This window comes from Canis aureus, unplaced genomic scaffold (assembly GCF_053574225.1).
Source record: "Canis aureus isolate CA01 unplaced genomic scaffold, VMU_Caureus_v.1.0 NW_027326411.1_RagTag, whole genome shotgun sequence".
In the NCBI taxonomy this organism is placed as follows: Eukaryota; Metazoa; Chordata; class Mammalia; order Carnivora; family Canidae; genus Canis; species Canis aureus.
The window spans coordinates 161,891-189,251 of record NW_027554412.1 but is presented as its reverse complement, the minus strand read 5'-3'; the positions used below and the strand labels follow the sequence as shown (position 1 = coordinate 189,251).

The following is a 27,361-nucleotide window of genomic DNA, read 5'->3' as shown; positions in this document are numbered from 1 at the left end:
ATTATGAAAACAAAAGCAAGATATGAAATGCCATAAAAGGCAAGAGAAGGGAGCTCCCCGGAGTGAAGAGAGGTGGCAGTGGATACCTTGCGGTAAGGAGGAATAGCCAGGGAGTTTTTAGGGTAATGACAATATTCTTGGCTTGGGTTGCAGTTATAGGAGTCTTCCCTTTTCAGTACATTACAAATATGTACATTTGCATCATGTACTTTCCTTTATACATATTACATTCCTCAAAATAAATGTTTGAAAATGCGTTTTAATTTCCATACACAGATATATATTCTTTCTATCACAAGAAATGGTACTGAACAGCTCATTTAATTCAGTGTTAAACTAAGCACACATCACAACTGGATAAAATATATAATATGAATAAATAGAATCCACATCATCTTCAAATCAAAAATCCCTACAGCTTGTTTTAAAATGAGAAAATGAAGATTCAGAAGATGAAATTATTCACGTAATTACTTTGCATTTGTCATTTGTTATCAGGCAAATCCATGTGCTTTTAAAAGTATGTAGATGAGAAACAACAAAAAAGAAAACGTGAAAAGCAGGAAAAATGTTCTTAGTGATACAAATATATAAAACATACTCTATTTTACGTCTTGCATAAACCCTAAAAGGTCAAAAGACTGGTTCTGTGGTAAAAGAAATATTTGGGCAGCCACAAAGAGATTAAATCTCTTTTGTATACAAACAAGCGTAGCTTTACTTTTTCCCCTCTTTTAAAAAGAACAAATAAACCCAATGTAAAAATAAGAAAAAACTATGTAAATGCAACATAATTATGTTTAAACCACAGAAGACAGGAAATTTAGAGTTACAGATTCCATGGTAAGTTTTAATTCTATCCTTGTGTACATGTTTTATAAAAAGAGTCTTTCATTACATGATCACATAACACTATACCATGTAACAATCAGTTCAGCAAATGTTTATTTTACAATGTGTGGAAGGAAAATATTTTATAGAATAAATTACAGGAAATTAGTACATTATTTAGGTAGATTGCTCCTTAAAATTTCTGAAAGTCTTGGATATTTACTGAATATTAATAGAAACACTCTTTTCTTATCTTCTAAAGAAAATGAAATTTAACTCTTATGGGTAAGCACTTATATTTGAAAGTCGACCTTTAGATTTTAAGGTTATTTTGAAGTAATGAAAAATAATTCATTATTAGGACATTAGGATTTTAGCAGGTTTTGAATTCTGTATGCCAGGCATTTCATATAAAAGAACAGTAGAGACTGAAGTAAATCATGAAAACCCATGAGTTCATAATAAATCCCCAAAATAGCCCTTACTGTCACTACTGGAGTTTGCTAGGGCTCCTAACAATTCAGATATCTGAAATTTGACTTTTTTTCGAAGAAAGGAAAGGCATTTATCCTTCTGCCTTTCCTGTATTAATTCTATTTCAGTTTAACCAAATAGTTAGCAATCAACTATGAGATAAACCTATAAAAATATTGTTTTCTAAAGACCCCTCTTCCCTCAAAATCTCAAGGCCTCCAGAAAAAAAGATCAAATGACTTACAAAGACAAAAGAATTAGACTAGAATCAGACTTCCAAGAAAAAAAAAAAAGCTATGAAGCAAGTAAAAAATGGTGCATTTTTTTTTTACTTCAGTGAATAAAGTGGGAATAAAAGATTTTATATCTAGCAAGGCTGTCCTCTGAGTATTCATAGGAAAATAGCTTCAGTGGGTATTCACATGTGTGTCTGCACAGCAAAGGAAATAGTTACACAAAGAGGCAATCTATGGAATAGGAGAAAATATTTGTGAACCATAAACTGAGGAGTTAAAAATCAAAATATATAAGGAGTTCATATAAGTCAGTAGCAATCAAACAAACACCTTTATTTAAAAAATGGGCAAAGGAACAGACATTTCTTCAGAAAAGACCTACAAATGGACAACAGGTATATAAAACCAGCTCAACATCACTAATCATCAGGAAAATGCATATCAAAGCTATAATGAACTATTGCCTCACTCCTTAAAAAATCTATTCCCCAAAAGACAGGAGATAAAAAATGTTTGCAAGGATGTGGAGAAAAGACAACCCTTGCACGATGTTGGTGGGAATGTAAGTTGGTACAGTAATTATGGAAAACAATATAAAGGTTCCCCCCAAAATGAAAAATAAACTATTGTATGATCCAGCAATCCAACTTTTGGGTATATATGCAAAGGAAGGAAATTCAGTATCTCAAAGAGATACTTGCACTCTCACATTCATTACAGCATTATTCATAATAGTCAGGATATGGAAACAACCTAGGTGTCCATCAGTAGATGAGTAGAAATTGTGAGTATATATATAAATAATGGAATGTTATTTGGCCTTAAAAAAGAAATACTGCTATTTGTGATATGGATGGATTTGGAAGACATTATGCTAAGTGAAATAAGCCTGACACAGAAAGACAAATATTGCATGATATCACTTATATGTGGAATCTAAAAAAGTTGAACTTGGATGTCCATTGATAGATAAATGGAAGAGATGTGGTATATATGTACAATGGAATACTATTCAGACATAAAAAGAATGAAATCTTGCCATTTGCAACAACATGGATGGAGTTAAAGGGAATAATGCTAAGCAAAATAAGAGAAATAAAAATACCATATGATTTCACTCATATGTGGAATTTCAGAAACAAATGAACAAAGGGTAAAAAAAGAGAGACAAACCAAGAAACAGACTCTTACCCATAGGGAATAATAGATGGTTACCAGAGAGGAAGTGGAAGGGGGGATGGGTAAAATAGGTAATGTGGATTAAAGAGTACACTTATGTGATGAGCATTGAATAATGTATAGAAGTGTTGAATCACTATATTGTACACCTGAAACTAATATAACACTCTAGGTCAACTATACTGGAACTAAAAAACTTTTTTACAAAGTTGAACTTAGAGAAACAGAATGTAATGGTGGTCACCAGGGCTAGGTGGAGGAAATGGGTCAAATGTACAATGTTTCAGTTTTAAAGTACCTAAGTTCCAGAGATCTAGGGTACAGAACAGTAACTAGACTAATAATAATGTATACTGATATCTTGAGTGTTCTTATCATACACCCAAATAAATGAATAACTGTGTGAGGTAATACACTAATTAGCTTGATTGTGGAATTATTACACAAGGTACATTATATCAAACACAACGTTGTATACCTTAAATATACACAATTTTAAAACTGTCAATCATATCTCTAAAAATTAGAAAAAAGTAAAACATTTGAAACCTTATGGAATTCTGCACCCATGAATCCTTTATGAAGATTTTACTACAGGATGAATTCCAAACAATTAAAATATGATAAAAACTTCAGCAAAAACTGATTAGTGTGTGTACACGTGTGTATGTACACATATATATGACTAAACAAGAACACAATAATGTTCAAATATTATATGTTTTGACAAAGTAGAAATAATGCACTAAAAAATGGGAGGTAAAGGGGCACCTGTGTGGCTTAGCCAGTTAATCATCTGACTCTTGAATTAAGCTCAGATCTTGATCTCAGGGTCATGAGCCTACTTTAAAAAAAAAAAAGGTAAAGGGAAGGAAAAGAAAGAGGGAAAGAAAAAACAGAATACACTTACTATTATATAGAGAATAGATAGGAGTTAAAAGATAACCAGTAAAAACTGAGGAACTAAGCAGCAAAATATGACATAACAGAAAGGAAAAAGAGGGCAGTAGAAAAATGTACAGGTACAGGACAATGACTAGAATAAAACAAGAATGCAAAGCTTTCTAAGTAACAACAAAAACTAGCAAAGACTACAAATCTTTTTTTTTTTTAATTTTTTATTCATTTATGATAGTCAGAGAGAGAGAGAGGCAGAGACATAGGCAGAGGGAGAAGCAGGCTCCATGCACCGGGAGCCCGAAGTGGGATTCGATCCCGGATCTCCAGGATCGCGCCCTGGGCCAAAGGCAGGTGCCAAACCGCTGCGCCACCCAGGGATCCCTACAAATCTTTTTGAAAAGCAGCAGCAAATATAATAAAATATGATTATGAAATATTATTACATTGTTGAGACCAAATGTATCAGTCATATCAACAAGTGTGACTGCATTCAATTCATTAAAAGAACAAGTATCCTGGGTGCCTGGGGTGGCTCAGGTGGTTAAGTGTCCAAAACTTGATTTTGGCTCAGATCATGATCTCAGAGTTGTGAGTCAGGCCCCCACTGGGCATAGAGTCTGCTAAAGATTCTCCCTCTCACTCTGTCTCACACCCCACTCTCTCTCACTGAAAAAAAGAGAAGAAGAGCAAATATTCTTAATTTGGCTTGCAAAGCAAGACCCATCTATATACTATTTTAAAAGGGAATACTTAAAAGAAAATTATTCAAAAAAGGCTAAAAATAAAGGGTAGGCCAAGATATCCCAAGAAAATGCAAAAAATAAGAAAGCAGGAGTAAAGATTCTGATATCAGACAAAGTAGAAATCAAGCCCAAATTCATTAAACAAAGCAGAGAATAGCCCTTGTAATATTAAAAGCCAAAATTAACGACTATTAAAAACATTTATGTGCCAAACTATATAGAACTTGCCTTTAAGAAGTAAAAACTATATAAGATGTAAGAAGATACAGATAGAAGCACACTACTGATAAAAGGCTTTATTATACTATTTTTAGTATAACACAGCTTAAGTGTACAAACAACGCTAAGTAGAGATAAAAGCTAAGTAACATAATATACATCAAACTCTACATTCTGTTGACATAGAATACATTTTCATCCCAAGATGCTGTGCAAAAATTTACTTTGTATAAGCTTGTAAAAAATCACTAACTTCCATAAAAAGTAGAAATTGAAAAATTAGCCCAGACCAAAACATAGTACAAGCTTCTCCTGCTACCCAAAATTAAAGTGTTCCTATGAAACTTTTCATTAGCCAAAAGGGAATAGAGCAAGGACACATCTTAGGACACATCTTGCTAATGGATGCACAATATTGAGATAAAACACAGATGCTCACAAGACATAGTTCAAAGCTATGGTGGCTTGATGCTGAGAGCAGTACCCAGGAAAGGAGCTTGACACTGCCACTCTCACTGCTTGGAATGCACACTACCTCTGTAAGGGCTCACTGAGAAATGAATGCTGAATGCTATTTTTGCTTTTTGCCTTTTTTCCATAAAAGCAAAAATCTTGGGATCCCTGGGTGGCTCAGCAGTTTGGTGCCTGCCTTTGGCCCAGGGCATGATCCTGGAGTCCCGGGATTGAGTCCCACATCGGGCTCCCTGCGTGGAGCCTGCTCCTCCCTCTGCCAGTGTCTCTCCCTCTCTCTCTCTCTCTCTCTCTCTCTGTCTGTCTCTCTCTGTCTCTGTCTCTGTCTCTCTCTCTCTCTCTCTCTCTCTCTCTCTCTCTCTCCGTCTGTCTCTCATTAATAAATAAATAAAATCTTTAAAAAAAGCAAAAATCTTCAGATTTCTTTTGGTTAGTGAGAACAGGTACTAATGTAGATCTTTCAAAAACATGATGTGGCATAATGTTAACTTTCAAAAAGTGGGTGATGCCTTTATATTGAGAAATAGCTAACAAAACAAAAAATTAAAAAGTTCTTCCTTGTAGAATAACAAAAAAAATCTATTAAACAATTCCTGGGCTAAAAGGAAAATAAAAACTGATATAAAAGGATTTCCAAAAAATGATGATAATGAAATCACTACATATCAACTATACAAGAGATATTTAAATCATGTCAGAGGAAAATTCATGCACAAATTACTTTTATTATTTAAACAGTAATGAAACTAAATAACTTCCTAGCTCAAAATATTAGAAAAAAAGTTACAAAATACACCAAAAGAAAGCAACAAGGAATTAATAAAGATAAAAAAAAATAATTTGTGAGAGAAAGAGTGAGAGATCACAGAGGCAGAGGGAGAGGGAAAAGCAGACTCGCTGCTAAGCAAAGAGCCTGATGTGGGGATTGATTCCAGAACCCCAGATCATGACCTTCCCCAGATCATGACCAGATGCTTAAAACTGAGCCACCCAGGCACCCTGGGTTTTTTTTAGAATTAAACAATTAAAAAAAATCAAAATAGAATAACCAGATAATTTGATCAGGAAAATACTAGATGAAAGCTCACATATACCAAAAAATATATATACACCAAATATATATATATATATATACACACAAATATATATATATACCATTAAAAAGACAAAATTTAAAAATCATAAGATATGACTTTGTAGACCACTTACTCAAATAAATTCTGTCATACAATGAAATTGAACATTTTACAAGGAGATGCAGATTGCCATAAATGACCATTAGAGTAGGGAGGATAAAGAGATTCTATAGAAGAACTAGAGAAAGCTAATAAGGAACTAATAACACACACACATAGTAGGGCCATTTGATTGCACAGTAGACTTCTATTGAACCTTTAAAGTCTAGGTGGTCTCATTGATCAATAAATCATTCCAGAGTAAAGAAATGAAAGAAGACTTAATTCCTTTTGTGAAGCAGGTACAACATTGATACCTAGACTTGACAGAAAAGAAAAAAAAAAAAAAAGAAACAAGCCAATGACCGTCACTCATTTCATTAAAAAGAAAATAAAATATTAGGAAACAAAAGCAGATACTACACTAAGAAAACAGTACATTATAACCAAATGAAACAATTTCTGGAATGCAAGGTTGGTTCAGTGTTTAGAAACCCGCTTAAGGCCATATGAGCACATAAAAGGGAAAAATCATAATGATTATTTCCATAAATGTTCGAACACTCTGACAAAAATTAAATACTTTTCTGATTAAAAACAACACTTTAAAATAGAAATTGATTTTTAATTTAATTTGAATTTTAAGATGATAAAATATATAATTTAGTTCTCAAGATGTTATTTTACTTGCTATAAAAATACTAGAGGCACTTCCACTAAAATCAGGAAAAAAGGCAAAGAAGACCACTGACTATACAACTATCCAGTATTATGCTAGGAAATTAGTTAATGAAATCAGACAAGAGAAATCAATTTAAAGAACTTCTAAAGAAGAGATAAAATTTTCTCTGGAATACCCTAGGGCAGAAGTCGGCAAATTTTTCTGTAAACAGGTAGATAGTATTTTAGTTTTGTGGGTCATTCAGTCTCTGTTGCAACTATTCAACCCTGCCATTGTAGCCAAAAAGCAGCCAAAGACAGTAATAAATAAATGAGTGTGACTGTGTTCCAATAAAACTTTATTTATAAAGAAAGGGTTTGGACCATGGGCTACAGTGTGTCAACCACTGTGCTTAGACAGTTAATAATAAAATGAACTCAAATAATGAGAGCATTCTGTAAGATAGCTCCATATAGAATTAATATATAAAATTTAATAGTGTTCATAGAGACAATTAATTGAGGGACATAATGGCAGGAAAAAAACCATATATAACATCAACAAAGAAGATGAAATACTTAGGAATGACCTGAACAAAAATGCACAAAATCCACATTAAGGAAACTTTACTCTTCAAAGTGAAAAATCTACACTTCAACAAAGAGTCCTATAATTTCACTGTGGTTATGGAGGATGTTAAGGGAAGCTGGATAAAGGGTATATGGGAAATCTCTCTATTTTTGCAACTTTTCCATAAGTCTGGTGCTACTATAAAAGTTAGGTGATCCCTGGATGGCTCAGTGGTTTAGCGCCTGCCTTTGGCCCAGGACGTGATCTTGGAGTCCCGGGATCAAATCCCTCGTTGGGCTCCCTGTGTGGAGCCTGTTTCTCCCTCTGCCTATGTCTCTGCCTCTCTCTCTCTCTCTCTCTCTCTCTCTCTCTCTCTGTCTCTATGAATAATAAATAAGTCTTAAAAAAAAGTTTAAAAAATGTTTTTAAAAAGTTAAGATCCTGACGTAGAAAATAAATCATGGATATTTATTAAGTTTTAAGCTTCTATGCTTTTTATTTTGGATTTTTACAGTCTTTTAATAGAAAATTACATTTCGCAAACTGCAAGTGTTTTTTTGCAATGTTGGTGTGATTTCATATACCTGAAAGCCAGATTACTTCCAGATGAATTTTGTACATTTCAAGTAGATATTAAGTCAACAAGAAGAGAAAATTCAGCACAAAAAATCTACTTTTTCACGAACTTTGTATGTCAGAATGCTGTTCCATTTTAGCTCCTGGGCAAGGGCATAATTAATATGAAATAATTCATATTGAGTTTCTAAAAGCAGTCATCTGAAGTACTGAAAAAAGCCAATAGAGTTTTATGAAATCATTGGTTTCTCAAAAATCATTTTTGATTCAGTAGCCAAATTGTTATTATTAAGATGTTTCTGATTCTTATTTAAAAGGGAGAACTGCTTATGCATTCTATTGCACAAAGTTCATAAAACTGTGCTATGAGTATATGTTTATCCTGCTATGTGACCTAAGCCTTAGCCACAGCCACAGCCACAGACAAATCACTAAAACATAAAACTGCTAGTCATTAAAATAATGAATTATATCAGACTCACATGCGGGAGAGGTATTTGTTTGTCATTTCCTTACCATTTACCTGAAAGCTCAAAGATGCAATAAATCCTACAAATCTAGCAAGAACAGCCATGCCTGAAATATGATGCCAAGAGCAATGCTGTTTGGATTCTTACCAAGTTCAAAACACTGTTTTCTGAAACCACCTTAGTGCGTTTATAAAAACATTTGTGGGAAAACCGTATTTAAGAGTACAAAAGGATCCATCAACCCCTTGTTGCACAAGGAAGGACAATTTTGTCTTTATCTTATGAGGCCTTCTCAGAGAATGTGACAGTTTTGAACTCTTTTGCTCTTTTAAATGTTCTCTTTCCTTTCTTTCTTTCTTTTTTTTCAATAACTCATTTAATTTCCCTCACAACTCTTGCTGATTCTTCTGTTTCTTTATAGGTACTTCCTGTACATTGCTTCTCCCTGAAAGATCAGGTTCAAGTAGGATCCTGTTCATTCTGCTTTCATCCTCACAATCTCTCATGTATAGCTATGACTTCAGTTACCAAATATTATGACACTATGTCTAACCTGCATCTCTATCCTGAGCTTTAGACACGACTAAATCCAATAACTGGTCGCCATCAGCACATGAACATGCCATGGGAACCTCAGTGTCCACCCAACTGTAACCGAATTCACCATCCATTCCATAAGAAATGTTTGTTGGGTGTCTACCCTGAGCCTTGGACTGTGTTAGGTACTATAATGATGAACAAGTTGATTTCATTCCTCCCCTAGTCAAGTTCCTTCTTCCTTCACTAGTACTGTACCTATATCCCCCATGTCAGTAAGTGGTGGTACCATTATCTATCTAGTTGCCAAAGTCAGAAACCTAAATATGCATATGATATCAAAGCAACATACTGTACATCTTACACTCACATAATGTGACACATCAAATTTATTCAATTAAAAAAAAGAATCCTAAATATTATCCATCACTACTCCTTCTTCTTTAGAACTCATGTTTAATCATTTACCGGGTTTTATTCATTCTTCCCCTTTATATCTCTTTAATCTGTCAATTTCTTTATTTTTTATTATATTATATTCCACTGGCTTAGTTTAAGCCACCTTCACCTCTGGCCTACAATGATCCCTTAACATGATCCTCTGTCTCATGTTATACTTAAAACCTTGTAACTTTCAGTCAACTTTCAAACAAAAAGTAAATGTATTAGCATGATGCAAAGGCCTGAATTGTAATTGCCTATTTACATATCAATGCCACAGCCTCCAAGCTTCTAATTGCAGGTGAGAGTTTAAAGTGAGTTATTCCCCATTTAGGGGCCACTTGTTCTCAACTTAAAGCAAATTAAATAGCATGATTAATTTGATGCAAAAGTAACATAGAAACAAGGAATTCATCTGTAGATGAGTACAGATACTAGACAGTCTGACTTTAATTTTCTATTTACGTATTATCATTTTAAATTGTTATTAATCGAACCCACTGCTACATGAACATTTACCCAGTACTTATTACATAAGTACTTTACACATATTAATTAACACAGTCATCACAACAATCCAATGAGATAGGTATCCTTACCATTCCCATTTTATATATGTTGTAACCAAGACATCAAGTAGTTTAATAATTTGCCAAAGGAAACATAGTTGGTAAGTGATAAGACTGGCATCCAAGCAATGGTTCCAGAATCTACGGTTTTTTAAAAGATTTATTTATTTATTTATTTGAGGGGGGAGAGGCAGAGGGAGAGAGAGAATCTCAAGCAGACTGCATGCTGACTGCGGGAAGCTGATGCAGGGCTCCATCTCAGGACCCTGCGATCATCACCGGAACGGAAACCAAGAATCAGATGCTTAACTGACTGAGCCACCCAGGCGCCCCAGAATAAAAGGGGATTGTGAAAGGTATTAAACAAGAACTTTAATTTTGTAATGATATGTATTTATCATATAGACTATATAGAAACATATAAAGAAGAAAATAAGAAGTGATCCCAAATCCTGTCTTTCAGAAATAATGATCATTGATAATTAATGTAAATGATTCTGGACATTTCTTTATGCCTAAAGCTAAACAGGATGGATAGACAGAGAAAATGAATGCATAGATGATAAACAGATAAGAGAAGGTTGTATACAGTATCTACTGATTCATTTATGTGAAAGAGGATAACTCACTTATCTTGTATTTGTTTTATTTTTATCAGATAGTTGTATTGTTAAATTATTATCATTAGTATCTATAAAATAGTATGATTCCTCCAATGATAACTCCTCCATTATTTCCTTAGTTTAATATTTAAAGAAACTCAATGGTCTCTACTGATACATTTTAGCCATATTTTGCTGTTGTATTTATTTATTCATGATAGACATAGAAAGAGACAGAGAGGCAGACACAGGAGAAGGCAGAAGCAGGCTCCATGCCGGAAGCCTGACATGGGACTCAATCCCAGGACTCCAGGATCGTGCCCTGGGCCAAAGGCAGGCACTAAACCGCTGAGCCACCCAGGGATCCCTAGTTTGCTGTTTTAAAATACTTTAATTTCTTGATTGACTTTCTGTAATTGGCAATTTTTTTCAAGAAGATCTAGTACTATGTTTACCGAATCCTTGCATGATTGAGAATGTGCTACTACCTTCACACTTGAAGAACAACTGGGCTGGATGTGAAATTCTTGGGTAATATTTTTTTTCTACCTCACAATGTTAATCTGTGGGATTTGATCCTTTAATTAATGTTTTTTGACCTTAAAAGAAGTTGTGGAGGAATATGAAGGCATTTTGTCCTCATGGTTTGTTCTTTTGCCTAGATATATTTGTTTTTTCCTTTACTTTTGAGATACAAGTAGATTTATCAGGATGCATTACTGTAGGCTATTCTGTATCAATATTACTAAGGTCTTGTTGGGTCTTTTGGTCTACAGAATCACATAAAATTTTTTTCTATTGTTATCTTTAATTAAGATCATATTCCACTGGTTCTAGCCTCTTCTTAAGGAATATCCATTATGTTTAAGTTGGGTCTCCTTGGGTTCCATATTTACCAATTTCCCTATTGTAATATTAATATATTCTTCATTTCATTTTACATTTCCTATATACCACTTGCCTGATGGTGTTTTTGGTTGTGTCTATCACACTTCTTTTGCATCTATTCAGACTTTAAGTTCAATAATTTTTTTATTTCTCTTCTGAGCTCTGACAACTAGTTTGTCATAACAACTTAAGTTGTCTTATAAAGTCTTTTTGTAAAATTTTATGTAATTTCTTTTGGCTCCTTTATTATGAGGGAGTATACTGTCTTAATAGCCTTGTGATTGTAGGGAAATTTTTTGTCTGAATCTATCTGTTTCTTTTTATGATGGAATTACCTCAAAATCCTACAAAAATCTGCTATTCTCTTTGCCTTGTGAACACATCTCTTTCATTCAGTTTTGAGCATTCAAACAGTCAATCTGGCTTACTCCAAATCTCTAAAAATTTATAGCTTCATTGTGTTGCAATCCAGCAGTCATAGTCTCTAGTATTCTTTTCACTCCAAGGGGTCTCCAACAGTCTGCTTGGGCTAGAAGACTGCTGTAGACAATATAAAATAACATGTACATATGACTTTTCGTTAGGCTCCACTTCTGGTGTTTTACGTGCAAAACTAGGTCTCTGATGGGAAATTCCTCACTTCTTCCAAGGCCTATTTACTCCCCTAGTCTCTGTTATGAAGAAAAAAAAAGGTTGGCTATACATTTCATGACCATGACACTTATTTGGGGGGAAATCTCGAGATATGAAGCAGCATGTGTTAGCTGTCAACATATTACACACAGGTCAGTAATTTACCTACATTTTTCAGGTGTGTTTTACATTTAAGATTTGGAACTGTGGCATTTCCTTGTTTGAGAGGACATACCTTTTTCCTACTTCTCTTTTTTTGTAGTTTTCATATTAACCAGAAGTCAAATGTTGCATAAAGCTATTCAAACTAGTACTGTATATTTACAAATAATGTTTGTTTATAGCCATTTCATTATCTACTCTAACATAGTAAAATTACTTGTCTGTCTCCTCAACTCAGTCAGAAAGTCCTTGAGGCTTGCTGTTTATTACTGAGTTGTTCTTTCATTACATTTTGTTGCTTCAAAACCTATGTTAAGATTCAGAATAAGAAAACTATATGGGGTCCCCAAGTGGCTCAGTCGGTTAAGCCTTAGATTGAGTCCTGCATTGGGCTCCCTCTCAGCAGGGAGCTTCCTTCTCCCTCTTCCTCTGCCTGTTGTTCCCTCTGCTTGTGTTCTCTCTGTCAAATAAATAAATCTTAATTAAAAAAAATGTAGCTGTTTTCTCTGGCTTTTCCTTGAATGGGTTCAACTGAAAAATCAATATAACAATTTGCCTAATATAGTTATATTAAAAAGAGTTTGAAGGCCTGTTGTAAAAGTAATGTAATGATGACATTTAAAAGTAATTTTTACAGGTCAACTAGATAACCTGGTAATGACTTATGTGGAAATCATTAAATCAGAGATACAGAATAGAAGGAGGGGCTTTGCAATAATGAATTCTAACCTATATGAATGGAATTCAATATATTTGTTATTTATTCTTGGAGCAGAACAGAAAACCCAGAAATAAATCCATACTTATGTGGTCAATTAGTTTTTGACAAAAGAGGAAAGAATATGCAATGGGAAAAGACAGTCTTTTCAACAAATGGTGTTGGGAAAACTGGACAGTTACATGCAAAAGAATGATACTGGACCACTTTCTTATACTATACATAAAAGTAAGCTCAAAATGGATGAAAGACCTAAATGTGAGACCTGAAACCATAAAAATCCTTTAAGAGGGACGTCTGGGTGGCTCAGCGGTTGAGCAGTCTGCCTTTGGCTCAGGGTGTGATCTCAGAGTCCTGTGATTGAATCCCACATCGGGCTTCTGGCATGGAGCCTGCTTCTCCCTCTGCCTGTGTCTCTGCCTCTCCCTCTCTCTCTGTGTGTGTATCTCTCATGAATAAATAAATAAAATATTTTTAAAAATCCTTGAAGAGTGTGCAGGCAGTAATTTCTGACACCGGCCATAGCAAAATCTTTCTAAGTATGTCTCCTGAGGCAAGGAGAACAAAAGCAAAAATAAACTATTGGGACTTAATAAAAATAAAAAGCTTTTGCATAGCAAAGGAACCAATCAACAAAACTAAAAGGCAACCACCCTAATGGGAGAAGATATTTGCAAATGACAGATCCACAATAAAAGGTTAGTATTCAAAATATATAAAGAACTTATACAACTCAACAGCCAAAAAAAATAATAACCCAATTTAAAAATAGGCAGAAGACATGAACAGACATTTCTTCAAAGAAGACATACAGATGGCCAACAAACACATGAAAACATGCTCAACATCACTTGGCATCAAGGAAATACAAATCAAAACCACAATGAGATATCACCTCACACCTGTCAGAATGGCTAAAATCAGTAACATGTGAAACAACAGGTGCTGGCAAGGATGTGGAGACAGGAACCCTCTTGCAGTGTTGGTGCGAATGCAAACTGGTGCAACTCTGCAGTATGGAGGTTCCTCAAAAAGTTAAAAATAGAGCTAACCCTATGATCCTGGAATCACACTACTGAGTATTTACTTCTAAAATACAGAAACACTAATTCAAAGTGATACATGAACCTTTATGTTTATTGCATTTACAATAGCCAAACTACTGGAAGAAGCCCAAGTGTACACACACACACACACACCCCGATACACACAATGGAATATTATTTAGCCATAAAAAGAATACAATTTTTACCATTTGCAATGACATGGATGGAGCTAAAGCATATAATGCTAAGTGAAATTAGAGAAAGACAAATATCATATTCTCACTCATGTAGAATTTAAGAAACGAAACAAATAATAAAGGAAAAAATACAGAGAGAGACAAACCAAGAAACAGACTCTTCACTATAGGGAAAAATTGATGGTTACTATATACATATATACATTATACACTCTACTTTCAAGATGAAGCTTGAGAGGTAGAAAGGGGCCAGGAGGCAAATGCTTTGAATACCAGGGTAAGGAACTTAGGTTGGGTTTTCAAAGCTTGAGAGGGCATTGATAGTTCTTTAGGCCAAGAAAACAACCCTATCAGACCTACAGTTTGGAAGAATAAATTTCAGTGCCATGCAGGGAGGTGTGGAAGGGGAGAGATGTGAGATGAGACCAAATAGGACCTGCTTCAATTGTCCAGGTAACAGATGCCAGAACCTCAACTAAAGGCAGAGAGCAGGAGGATACATTCAAAACAAGTTCAGAGGCAGCTGGTGTCATTGGCAGATGTGAGAGACAAAAAGTAAGCAAGAGCCAAAGATCAAAAGAAATACATAAACCCAATACTGACAAGTGTTTATCATGTGCTACTGAACACCATGTGTTTTTCCGAAAGAGAAATACAATAGAAAACTGTTTTATAAGCCCTTCTTTCCTTGAAGTTATCATGAGTACAGCTAGTGTTCCTTGGTGCCTGAAATCCCTGAGCCTAAGGTTCCAGAAGCCAAATCCAAAAAGAATTATAGAGGCTTTAGTACTTTTATTCCAGATATGCAGTGAGATGAGACTCACATTAACAGTGTTTCAGGGCTGTCTTAGAATTGCAGGCTTCCCATGAAGGAAGAGGACCTTCATGAACACAAATGAATCACAAAAGCCAGGAAAGTGAGAAGGAAGAGGGCACTACCAGAGACGACTGGCATAGGGTAAAAGCTTCTGGTACCAAATGGTAAAATAGATAGGAAATAATACATTTCCACAGGGTTTTATGTATGGCCCCAAAGTATGATGCTCTGTATATGTCCACGGGAATGGTGCTCCCTAGAGTTGTGCAGGATATATCCTTACACAGCAGCCCTGGGTGCCTGGTCATACATACTGAAGAGCTGAATGAAGGAGTGAATCAGAATGAAATGATATGGGAGATACATAGGAGAGTCATATGATTAAAAGATTATAGGTGTGACTCATGGATCCAATCAACCATCTTAATAAACACTGCTCTCCTGGACTGAAGTGGACAGAAAAAGATGAAATGAAGGAAGGTTGTCAGATCTCTGGGATTATATAGGATAGGCCAATAGAGCTAACCAATTGCCAAATAACTTGGTGTTCTTTCATACATAGCCAGGATTCATGGGTCTAGGAATCAGGGAATGGAAATGACTCACTATTACCCCTAGTGACTGATCCACTAGCAAATTTTTTGCTTCCTGTTCCTGTGACCTTATACTTTGCTGGTTTGGAGGTCTTTGTCCCACAGGGAGGAATGCTTCCACTAGGAGACACAACAGTGGTTACACTGAATTGAAAGTTAAACCTGCCTCCCAGGCACTCTGGCCTCCCCGTGCCTCTATATCAATAAGCAATGGAGGGAGTTACTATGTTGGCTGGGGTGACTGATCCCAATTATCAAGGGACTGCTACTCCACAATGGAGGTAAAGAAGACTATATCTGGAAAACAGGAGATCCCTCAGGGCATCTCTTAAGTATTACCATGCCCTGTGATTAAGGTAGATGGAAAACTGTAACAACCCACTCTAGGCAGGAATACTAATGGCCCAGACCTTCAGGAATGAAGGTTTGGGTTACCCCACCAGGTAAAGAACCACAACCAGCTAAAGTGCTTGCTGAAAGCAAAGGGAATATGGAATGGGTCATGAAAGAAGGTAGTTGTAAATACAAGCTATGACCACATGGCCGGTTACAGAATAAGTACTGTGATTGTCACAAATACTCCTTATTTTGTTATGGATTATGTGTGTGTGTGTGTGTGTGTTTCTTTTCTTCCCTCTTATCCTCTTATCATGTAAATGAGACATTAACTTTCTATCATAGTTTTTAAGTATGATGAACTTTACATCAGTGTATTTATAGAATATCAAGGAAAAGAATAAACATCATCCAAGAACTTTGCTTCCTCTTCTAAGAAAAGGGCTAAGTGCATTTTCAGTGGTACACTGGATAGTTGTATAGTGGTAGGCAGGAATATGGCCTTGTTATTATCTTTCTATGGAGATTAAGTATGGTTTAAGGAGATGCATGAGTGGGTACCAAGTTGACAAGGGGTGGATATGTGATGGTTAATGTTGATGTGTCAACTTAGCTGGGTTAAGGGATGCCCAGATACTTGATCAAAAAAAATTTTTTTGAGAGAGAGAGAGAGAGAGAGAGAGAGAGGGAGCATACATGCCAGCAGGGGGACCAGAGCAAGAGGGAGAATCTCAAGCAGGACCCATACTCAACATAGAGCCTGATGTGGGACTTGATCTCACAACCCTGAGATCATGACCTGAGCTGAGATCAAGAGTCAAGTGATCAACTAACTGCGCCACCCAGGCGCCCCTGCTCAAACATTGTTTTGCATATTTCTGTGAAGGTGTTTTCTGGGATGAGATTGATACTTAAATTGGTGGACTTTGAGTATAGCAGATAATCCTCCATGACTTAGTGGGCCTCATCCAATCAGAAGGCCTTAGTAGAAAAAAAGGCTGACTTCCTCTGAGCAAGAAGGAATTCTGCCAGCAAACTGCTTTTGACCTCAAAATGCCGCTCTTTCCTGAGTCTCCAGCCTGCAGCCTTGGGTCTTGCCAAGCCTCCGCAATCACCTGAACCAATTCCTTAAATCTATCCCCCCTACTCCTCCCACCTTTCTCATCCTGTTGGTTCTGGTTCTCCGGATAACCCTCATACAATATTTGGCCCATATGGATTCTTGCCTTTCTGCACACACACACACACACACACAATCATATTTCATGTAAATACATTTACATTTAATTTATACACAAATGTTTATATTTTTAAATATATATTTATGTATGTATATATAATCTCTATATAATCTTGCTATTGTTCTTACGTTGTACAACATTTAAGTCTTTTCTTCCTAATTAGACAAAAATTTGCTTAAGGAACAAGATCACAGCTTAAAATTCTTTGTCTCTTTCCCTTGTTAGTTCACAGCTAACTTGTTAGGTGCTTAAAATATGTTTGCTGAATTGAATTGAGAAACAAGGATATTGTGAGAATGCTACCTAGAACTACCTAGGGTCTCAGTTAGATAGATGGATAATTCTTCCTTAGGAAGCAGAGAAAAATTTTGTTGATTATATGAAGGTTTCCAGGTGGGATATTAATTACTGGGAATGTTAAGTCCTCCCAATATGCCCAGCCTCAGCCCTCCAGCTCATCCAAAGGAACAATGTGGCTCTGTAACTCATGACTGATAATCTTGTGGTTATTTATAAGTAAATCCATTTTACTTTTTCACCATTTATGCACGCCAATTCTAAGTGATGACACTATTCTATTATGACCTGAGCATTTCCCCTAACACTCTCAAATAAAATCTTTCAGTTGTGAAGCTACTTACATCATACTTTCAGGTTCTACTGCACAAGCACCAACTGCTTTTGTGACATTGACAAGAAGAGTTTGGTTTATTCCAACAAGGAGGTTTACGAGTGGTTGAAGGCCACCACATTTCCGGACAAGGACACGGTTTTCATATTCCTGACAACATTCTCCCAATGCACCAACCACATTCACAAGTACTTCTTCAGGCTGGTCAGTTAAAAGTCCCACCAAAGTTTCAATGGCTTTGTATTCTCGAAACCTAAGTTCATCACAAGAAAAAGAGATAGGGCGAGGGAAAGAGAGGAACGATATTACTTTTGGTATAAAATCAGCTGATAATATTAATAGCACAAAATTGCCAAATGCCAACCATATGCTCACTCAGTCCTTACAAAAACCCTATGATGCAAGTACGACCACAATCCCCATTCTCAGAAAGCTCATTTGAAGCTTGGTACACAGCGATGCTGGCATCCATATCTAGCCATCTGCACCTTTAATCACTATACTATACAGTCTCTAAGACAACTACAACTTCTTCCAAATGACAGTGTCAGCAGTTCTACTATTCTACAAGTGTTTTTCCCATGTCACAGAGACTATTTTACATGAACAAAGCAAAAATAAATCTATCTTCTGTTAAGTAAGATGTGAATTTCTTGTTAAATCATCACACTGAGGGGCACTTGGGTGGCTCAGCTGATTGAGCATCTGACTCTCGATTTCAGTGCAGGTCATGATCTCAACACTCAGAGATCATGCCCCCAAGTTGGGCTCCATGCTCAGTGGGGAGTCTGCTTGAGATTCTCTCTCTCCCTCTCACCCTCTCCCCACACATGCATACTTTCTCTCTCTCTCTCTCTCTCTCTCAGGTAAATATATAATCTTAAAAAAAAATCATCACATTGATACAAAGAAGGGTTGCCTCAGAATATCCATCATAGGGCATAAGAACTCTAAAAGTATATGAAGAGATAAATTTGAAGATTAAAATAAATCAGTTTACAAGTATTTTAAAATTCAATGAAATAATTTGAAAATGACTACTCTTTAACTGGTTAACTGGCATCCAGCTGACTCAATTATCTTTAAAAAAGGAAAAAGAATGGAACCACTTCCATCTCTAAAGATTCAGTGGGAAATTCAACCCCTCACCATCACATCAACCCTTTCTCTACAAGAAATCAGAGATACTTATAATTTAAACAGCTGCCCCCCAAAAAAAGAACTCAACACACAGACTATGTCAGCAAGTCCTTTAGTGAGGCACAGAAAACCATTGCCAGGTGGTGGGATGGGAAGTAGAAGTCTTTCATTTCTAAAAATACCTTGATTCTGCAAAATTGGTCTAGAAGGTACATGTATAAAAACTATAGGAGTTATATTAGGACCGATTCTTTATTAAAATAACATTATGGGAATGTAGTTTAATGGCCATAAATTTTAGGCATCCATACTTTTATTTAGAAACATTTATATATTGGGGCACCTGGATAGCTCAGTTGGTTAAGTGCCAGCCTTTGCCTCAGGTCATAATCTTAGCATCCTGGGATCAAACCCCATGTTGGACTCCCCACTCAGTGGAGAGTCTACTTCTCCCTCTTCCTCTTTCCCTCACCTTACTCATGCTCTCTCTCTCTCTCTCTCTAATAAATAAAATCTTTTTAAAAATTTACATATTAATAAGAGAAGATGTTAGTTGAAGGACTCACTATACACAATGTAGTTTCAGTGAGTTAAGAATACAGCTATTCCTCAATGGCCATGTTTTTATTATAGAATATTGAAAGGCTTCTCTTACTTGGTCGCATTCTCTTTGCTGATGGAACATTTCCATATTGCCCCAGTGACAGCAGCCAACCGTTCTTTATTGTCAGTGTTATTGAGCAGACTGGCCAGGGGTTTAAGTCCTCCATGCAGTCTAACCAGGTCACGGGTTTCCTTATCTTCAGCACACTACACAAAAAGTCAAATCAGAGGCTGTCAGTGATGACGGCATATCAAGCTTCCAGTGATTGCTAAAGAGGCTGACATTCTGGTGGCTACAAAACTTCTTTTCAGAGAGTATCATTTTCTGAAGGGGCCTCCAAGTAAAATATAATTCTCCTTTATATTGGCAGTTATCTGACAGTGTCTCTCTTCCCTTACAGGATTTTGGCAATGTCTAGAACTTTCTACATGCTTGGAAATTCTTCCAAGCTGTTCTGAGGTAGTGTGGGCTTCCATGAAGACAGAAAGAGAGGTTGGTAAGAAATCTAGAATACCACATGCATGGACAGAGAATTTCTGCAGTCATGCAATCCCCAGTCTCGGGAAAGTATAGAAAAGATAGCTGAGTGATAAAGCTTTAGCCTGATCTTCAATGCTTCTGCCCCCAAATCTAAGAGATGAGCATTTCCCTAATAGAGTTCCTATGCTCTGAACAGTTAGTTATATCAACAGCAAATGGCATTATATTCAGATATATTTGTCCAGAAGTTTGTGTAATACTTATCCTTTGAGATAAGTATTATGTTTATCCATGTTCGTGTCATCTTTTGAAGTAAATATGTACTGCATAGATGTTCCCAGCTTATCATGATTCCCAGGTTTGAGAGAAAAAAGATGCTAAATTTGGTGCATATATATGTTATCATCCTAGGCATACAGTTGGTTGTGAGGCCACATGATACAGATGCATGTCATGCATCATCTGTGAGGGCCACTAGAAGAAATCCTCACAGTAAATGCACACAAGGCACCTGCCATTTTATCTTCTATTTATGATTTTCAGTTTTTTACATTGCAACTTCTAAAAACTTAATCACTATTTCTAACCAATCCTTCATAATTACTCATATGAGGCATGTATGCCAGTCAAGGTTATATATATCCTTGTTATGAGTTGTGTTTCCTTAAAACTGATATATGTCAAAGTCCTAACCCCTGTACCTCAGAATGTAACCATATTTGAAGATAAAATCTTTAAAGAGGTAATTAAGGTTAAAAAAGGTCACTGAAGTGGGCTCTAACCCAATATGATTGGTATCCTTAGAAGAAAATATTAGGACACAGAGGAAGGAACATGTGGAGACATGTGAACATGAAGATGACCATCTACAAGCCAAGGAGAGAGTCTCCAGAAGGAAGCAATACTATCAACACCTTGATCTCAAACTTGTAACCTCCAGAACTATAAGGAAATAAATTTCTGTTATTTAAGACACCCAGTGTATGGTATTTTGTTATGGCAGCCCTTGCAAACTAATACAATTCTCTACTGACATGAACCCCTTTCTCTAACTCTGTCATTTTGGCATACTGTCACTGTGCACATTTTAAAATGTATTCCTCTAGGAAATCAGCTCTGATTTCTCTGATAGGTAGAAGCTGGAATGGCCAGTAAGCAGCCATCTACTAATTTGTCAAGGCTACCTTTTCTTCCCTTTTCTGATGTACTATGAAATGCATAACTCACAAAAAGCTAATGAAGATTAAAATAATAAAAAGATACAACAGGAATACACACACATACACAAGCATACACTCATTCATCATCCATCTGTCTTGGCAGAAGATAAATTTCCCAAGATCAGTATGTTTGAACAGGGTACTTGAAAAGCAATATAAAGGCACCATGCATATATTTAGCTATTTTACACTAAGTAACTTGTTTTAGGAGACAAAGATATATAAGTACCTTCTAGAAATGTACATAATCAAGATATGTTGGAGCAGGCTTCTCTCTCTCACATACACAGGCATCTATCATTAGCACAGTGATGCAGACCTGTGTGTGCAGAAAAATCCCTGGGGATTCTTGCTAAAAATGCAGATTCCTGAGTCATAGCCCCAGAGAATGAAATTTCATATTTAGAAATGCCACCTTAACTATATGAAGAACACCACAACTTTGCTGGGGAGTCCACCATACCTGGTAGATGGCCATGGCACACTGTTCCTGTAGTTGTTCATTCTCACTATTTAGGTTCTTGACTAGATTTTCAATTATCCTTTCTGCTTTGATTGCAGCTCGGTACTTTTCCTAAGAATACAAATTTAAATATTTTTTTAAAGATTTTATTTATTTATTCATGAGAGACACAGAGAAAGAGAGTCAGAGACACTGGCAGAAGGAAAAATAGGCTCCATGCAGGGAGCCTCACATGGGACTTGATCCCAGGATTCCAGGATCACACCCTGGGCCAAAGGCAGGTGCTAAACCACTGAGCCATCCAGGGATCCCTTAAATTTAAATATTTACATGTGTAATGCATGAATATAAATATCTATTTACATTTACTAATAAGTATGCCAAACAAACTTTCTTAAAAAACACTAAAGTCCGAGATTAACACAACTGTATAAGAGAATTTAGTCAACATTTTAAAAAATACATCACACAGGTAACCATTTAATTAATGTTCTATTAGTTTCATCTTCTCTAAAGAACTGCTGACTTCTCAAAAAAAAATCCTTAGCAGTCACAATAATCTTAAAAATTATTATTCAACTAAAAAAAAGTTAATGCAAATGAAAACAAGGGAAGCAGAGCTGGCTTGAGTACCTCTGATGCACATTCTTGCAATGTCCCCACCACTGGAATTAGCATGTTTTCATGAGAAGTCTTCAGTAAGTGAGCCAACAAAGGAATGCCACCGGCTTTATGAATGGCTTCTTTATTTGCATAACTCTTACTACAGCTCCATAATGCCAGTGCCACACAGCGAGCTACTTCCACATCTCTGGCATTATACAGACTTGATTGAGCTGGTTCTGCTGAACTCTGTACACAGTCCAGTAAAGCGACCTACAAAAACAGATAAATACAATGTATGTGGGAATCTTTAAAATAAAACAACATTTCCCACAACAGTTACAGGGCTGCTACCAAGCTAACTTCTATCAAAAATAAGAATACTTCTACGAATTAATTTTCATACTACACAGAAATAGTCAGTGAAAGCAAAGAAACAGAACCCTTCAAAATATATCTTCCTCCAGATCTGGGAGCCTTTACATTTCCTTCCTACAAGAAATTTAATCTCACCAAGATTGTATTAATATTAATATGGCTGTTACATTTATATTAACAAGATTTGTATACTATATCTGCAGCCCGGGTTCTTACAATCCTTCCCTGCATGGATGCATTCTTTCTGCTTGCTCAGAATTCTTAACTTCTGCCCAGGTTTCTACCAGGTGTGCCTCTTTCGAGATCTATCTCCATCTAAGTGCCCAAACCCCACTGTGGTCAATGGCCTCCTGCCTGCTCTTCTTTTAACCTCCATTCCCTTGCTCTGATGTCATGACAAGCCCACTGTTCCATCTCTGTACTGAGTGATCTCCCTCTCTTCCCATTTTAGTGAGGGACTCTTATCTGTATGTCATCTACCCTCATATTGTTAGCAAACCAAAAATGGATTACCAATCCTGATCTTTCTCAGATGTGTTCTCAACCTAGTAATTACAAGTCTATTAATGGTTGATCTATTACTCTTCTTTCCCATTCCTAACTTAGCTATCATGTAAGATTATATTAAAATGTGTAGCATTATCTTGACTAAGTAATTGCAATTCAGGTACCAAATTCTAAGTCCCCGAATGTGATATATAAGACTCTCATAAAAGAAATTTACTAAAATTTATAGTTTTAAGTTACATTATTCATTTATTCTATACATTATTCATAATTCCAGTAGACAGCCACATCAGCCTAATGTATTACTTCATTACTTAAGCAGAACACTGATAATCATACTAATAATTACCTTTCCCCAACATTTTATTATGAAAAATTTTCAAACATACACAATGGCTGAAAGAGTTGTACAGTGATTATACAGCAAAAAATGTATACATTCCCTAGATTCTATAATTAACATTATCACATTTGTTTTATCTCATAGCTAACCATCTATTTATCCATCTATGCAGCCATAAATCTATCTTATTTTTGAAGCAAATAATTACACTCTATTGTGATCTACAGATTACAAGTGACATCAGACGGTCCCCAATTTATGATGGTTCAACTTATTTTTCAACTTTACTATGGTGTGAAAGTGATATGCATTCAGTAGAAATCCTATTTGGAATTTTATCTGAGCTAGTAATATGTATGTTACATTCTTGTGATGCTGGGCAGTGGCAGCAAGCCTCAGCTCTGTCAGCCACAACATCACAAGGGTAAGCAACTGATATGGTTACAACCATTTTGTTCCCAATCTGTAGCCATTGTGTTTTCACTTTCTGTACAGATTCAGTAAATTACAAGAGATATCAATGCTTTATTATAAAATAGGCTTTGTGTTAGATAATTTTGCCCAACTAGAGGCTAAGTATTTTGAGCATGTTTAAGGTAGGCAAGGCTAATCTGTGATATTCAGTATGTTAGCTGTATTAAATGCATTTCAACTTAAATGCATTTCAACTTACGGTATTTTCAACTTACAATGGGTTTATCTGGACATATAACTCCATTGTAAATCAAGGAAGATCCGTACACAGAATCTCTCAGTAAATTTCTAAACACATTTCACTGTGTATGCATTCCTATTAAATGCATATTGATTCAATGTATATTTATTAACCTTTCATATGTGTAGGGTACTGGGCTAAGTGCTGTAGATGACAGTAAGATAAGTAAGACACATCTCTTATCTCAAGGAGCTCAAACTATAGAAGTGGAGACTGTCCAGTATGTAAATGCTATAGGAGGAACACAAGATCCTTTGGAAGGTGGATGAAAATGCATTTCCTTAATGCCCTACGTTTTCTTGACATGAGTGTTGAACAGAATGTTCACTTATTTCTTTCAGTGACAGTTATTGATATAATCATTTTTTAAATTATAAAAATAATACACAATAAATTGGCAAATATGGAAAAATATGAAGAAAAATTGGTAGTTATTTCAGAGGAAACACCTGCGTACAATTTTGTGTATTTATTTCACATGTTTTTATAGAAAACTTGTTATATACTTGTTAGGTAAGTCTTTGAAAATTGGAGTCATATGTGTCAATCAGGTTTTGATCCTGTCATAATTTTATATAATATTATATACTGATAGCTGATGATGCATGTTTCCTCGAGATACACTTCATATTATTTTACTGATCTCATATGGTAAACATAGTTTTCAGTTGTCACTATCATAAGTAACAATGAGATGAATAAATGTCTGTTGCTCTGACAGTCTCCTTGGGAGGCAGTCCTCATGGTGAGCTCACCAGAGCAGAGAGCATGGACTACACTTCCCGACATTACACACACACATAAACATCTCCCTACCAATGTGGTAGGTGTAAATTACATCTCTTATTTAGATGTATATATCTTTGAAAAATAAGATCAGACCTGTTTTCTGGCCAGTTGCTAATGTGAATACACAAAAACAGTTTTTGAGGACGTTATACCAAAGAAGGTTCCTGGAACACACCTATGGTTATTTAACATCCAGGAGTGGCCAGGAAGGACAGCAGAGAGGTGACATCTTGGTGGCAGGTGGTGTGCTGATGACAATGGCAGAGGTACTCACCAGTTTGGTAATGCCTCCATGGTGTCTCACTGCCCGTCGGGCTCTTCTAAACTTGGCAACATTTGCGATTGTCTCAGCTGCCAGGCATTTCAGTCTCTTATGTGGAGAATCAAGTATATTAACCATAATTGGTAAGCCCCCAAGGTCAACAATATTACGTCTGATTTGAGGATTATGACTGATTTCCTTTAGGATTTCTAATGAACCAATCTAAATGAGAAAATAGGAGTTAGAGGTGAAAATAAGTGCTTAATACATAACCAGTCCTAGAGTTTTAAAAATTCCAAGTCTACCTCAAATCCTTCCCTCATGAAGTTTTTATTTTTATTTTTATTTATTTTTTTTTAATTTATTTATGATAGTCACACACAGAGAGAGAGAGAGAGAGAGGCAGAGACACAGGCAGGGGGAGGAGCAGGCTCCATGCACCGGGAGCCCAACGTGGGATTCGATCCCGTGTGTCAAGATCGCGCCCTGGGCCAAAGGCAGGCGCCAAACCGCTGCGCCACCCAGGGATCCCCCTCATGAAGTTTTTAAAGGAAATGCCTTCTGTTCCCAGGTGTTACACATAGCCTCCTTATTTTCCTTCAATTATGCAGACAAACATTCATCATTTAAGAAGCACATAGAAAAGGTTCTGGAAATGAACCAGAAGATAAAGCACAGCCAAGAAGAGAAGAGCAGCGAACAAAAGGAACAAGCTATCAGTGAGATGAGCAGGCAAAGAAAAGAACTAGGCAGAGGTAGCAGAGACGTATCAGTAAAAAGAGAAGCACAAAGAGGTATGAACAAGGCTCATCACCCACGTGAGGTAAGCCACTCACCTTATATCTGAATTCATCAGTATCCAGTAAATTTATCAAAACTTTAAGGCCTCCAACATCTCTGATTGCCAACTGGCAGGTCTCTTGCGCCAAGTTGAAATCTTTTATTGAACGCAATGCAATCACTGTAGCTATCTCTTTTCCTTCCTACGAAACGCAAGGCCATGGAAAGGTTAAATAAGATCACGCTTCTATAGAAATTTCCTTAATGGTTATGAATCCATGAACTGGGAAATGTGTCTCCCCATACATGGCATGTTAAATTTTTTTAAGTTCTCCGAGTGGGTTATAATTTGTTAAATGAATCATGTAGAGTTGAAGCACAAAAAAGCTTTACAGAGTATCATAAAACATTATTCCAATTAAGAGTCAACATTTAAAGGTGGTCTGTCTGCTTTAAACAGCTAGAGCATTAGGTGGTATTAGTACATTAAATAGAGTCGAGGGGCAAGCCTTGAGAAATCCACTGAGGAATGTAAGTTTTATGCAGAGGTAACAGGCCGTCCCTGGAGTTCTTGAACAGCATACTGTGCAATCCAAACCGTGTCTGGAAATTATTCTCACAGATGTATGTAGAACAGTCTGGAACAGGGAAAAACCTGAGGAAAGGGAAACCATGTGGGAAGCAGTACAACAATCCATGCTGGGACCAGGATTAAGTGGGAGAGGGGCCATGGGGTTGGGAAGGAGGTGGCGAGCCCATTAGGAACTGGAGATGACTCCGTGTATGGATAAAGGACAAAAAGGTAGCCTTCAGTATCGCATGCAAAATGCTGTCCCAGTGTTGAGAATCATGTGATCAATGTCTGCTTGGCTAATCACCAGCTGTAAAAGGTAGTGGGGAATGGCTCCTTTAAGGTAAAACAATCTGGGAGAATTTAAAAGAATGTAATGATTGATCAGTGAAACAGATGCACCAGGAAATTATAATCAGAATTCATTGCAGGAATTCTTAAGCAATGTCCACCCATCATTAATGCTTTAAAAAATCTTCTGAAAAAAAATAAAAAATAAAAATAAAAAAAAAAATAAAAAATCTTCTGATGGATGCAACATAGTACATATTACTTCTCCTCCTATTAAGACGGGATGGTAAATAAGAGTT

At 36.2% G+C, this 27,361-nt stretch overlaps 1 protein-coding gene and 1 long non-coding RNA gene across 19 annotated transcripts in view; one reads left to right on the top strand and one right to left on the bottom strand.

Moving 5' to 3' along the window:
• The window catches only part of LOC144309462 (uncharacterized), a 186,917-nt gene extending 165,802 nt beyond the window's left edge, over nucleotides 1–21,115 (top strand). Inside the window, exons 4-5 of the long non-coding RNA XR_013375452.1 lie at nucleotides 20,061–20,152; nucleotides 20,945–21,115. This is a non-coding gene — a long non-coding RNA (uncharacterized LOC144309462). The remainder of the gene's footprint in view (nucleotides 1–20,060; nucleotides 20,153–20,944) is intronic.
• The window catches only part of LOC144309457 (outer dynein arm-docking complex subunit 2-like), a 271,308-nt gene that overhangs the window by 143,993 nt on the left and 99,954 nt on the right, over nucleotides 1–27,361 (bottom strand). For 17 of the 18 annotated variants that reach the window (XR_013375451.1, XM_077890518.1, XM_077890512.1 and 14 more), the window contains 6 exons: nucleotides 26,257–26,403; nucleotides 25,433–25,642; nucleotides 22,457–22,699; nucleotides 21,824–21,934; nucleotides 19,712–19,866; nucleotides 17,927–18,169 (listed from right to left, as the gene is read on the bottom strand). Coding sequence is in view for 17 of the 18 variants with exons in the window: in XM_077890518.1 (XP_077746644.1) it covers nucleotides 17,927–18,169; nucleotides 19,712–19,866; nucleotides 21,824–21,934; nucleotides 22,457–22,699; nucleotides 25,433–25,642; nucleotides 26,257–26,403 (1,109 nt within the window). In the remaining variant the exon portion in view is untranslated. Of the gene's footprint in view, nucleotides 1–6,351; nucleotides 6,546–17,926; nucleotides 18,170–19,711; nucleotides 19,867–21,823; nucleotides 21,935–22,456; nucleotides 22,700–25,432; nucleotides 25,643–26,256; nucleotides 26,404–27,361 lie in introns of those variants that run through there. The other variant, XM_077890526.1, reaches the window with a different exon arrangement.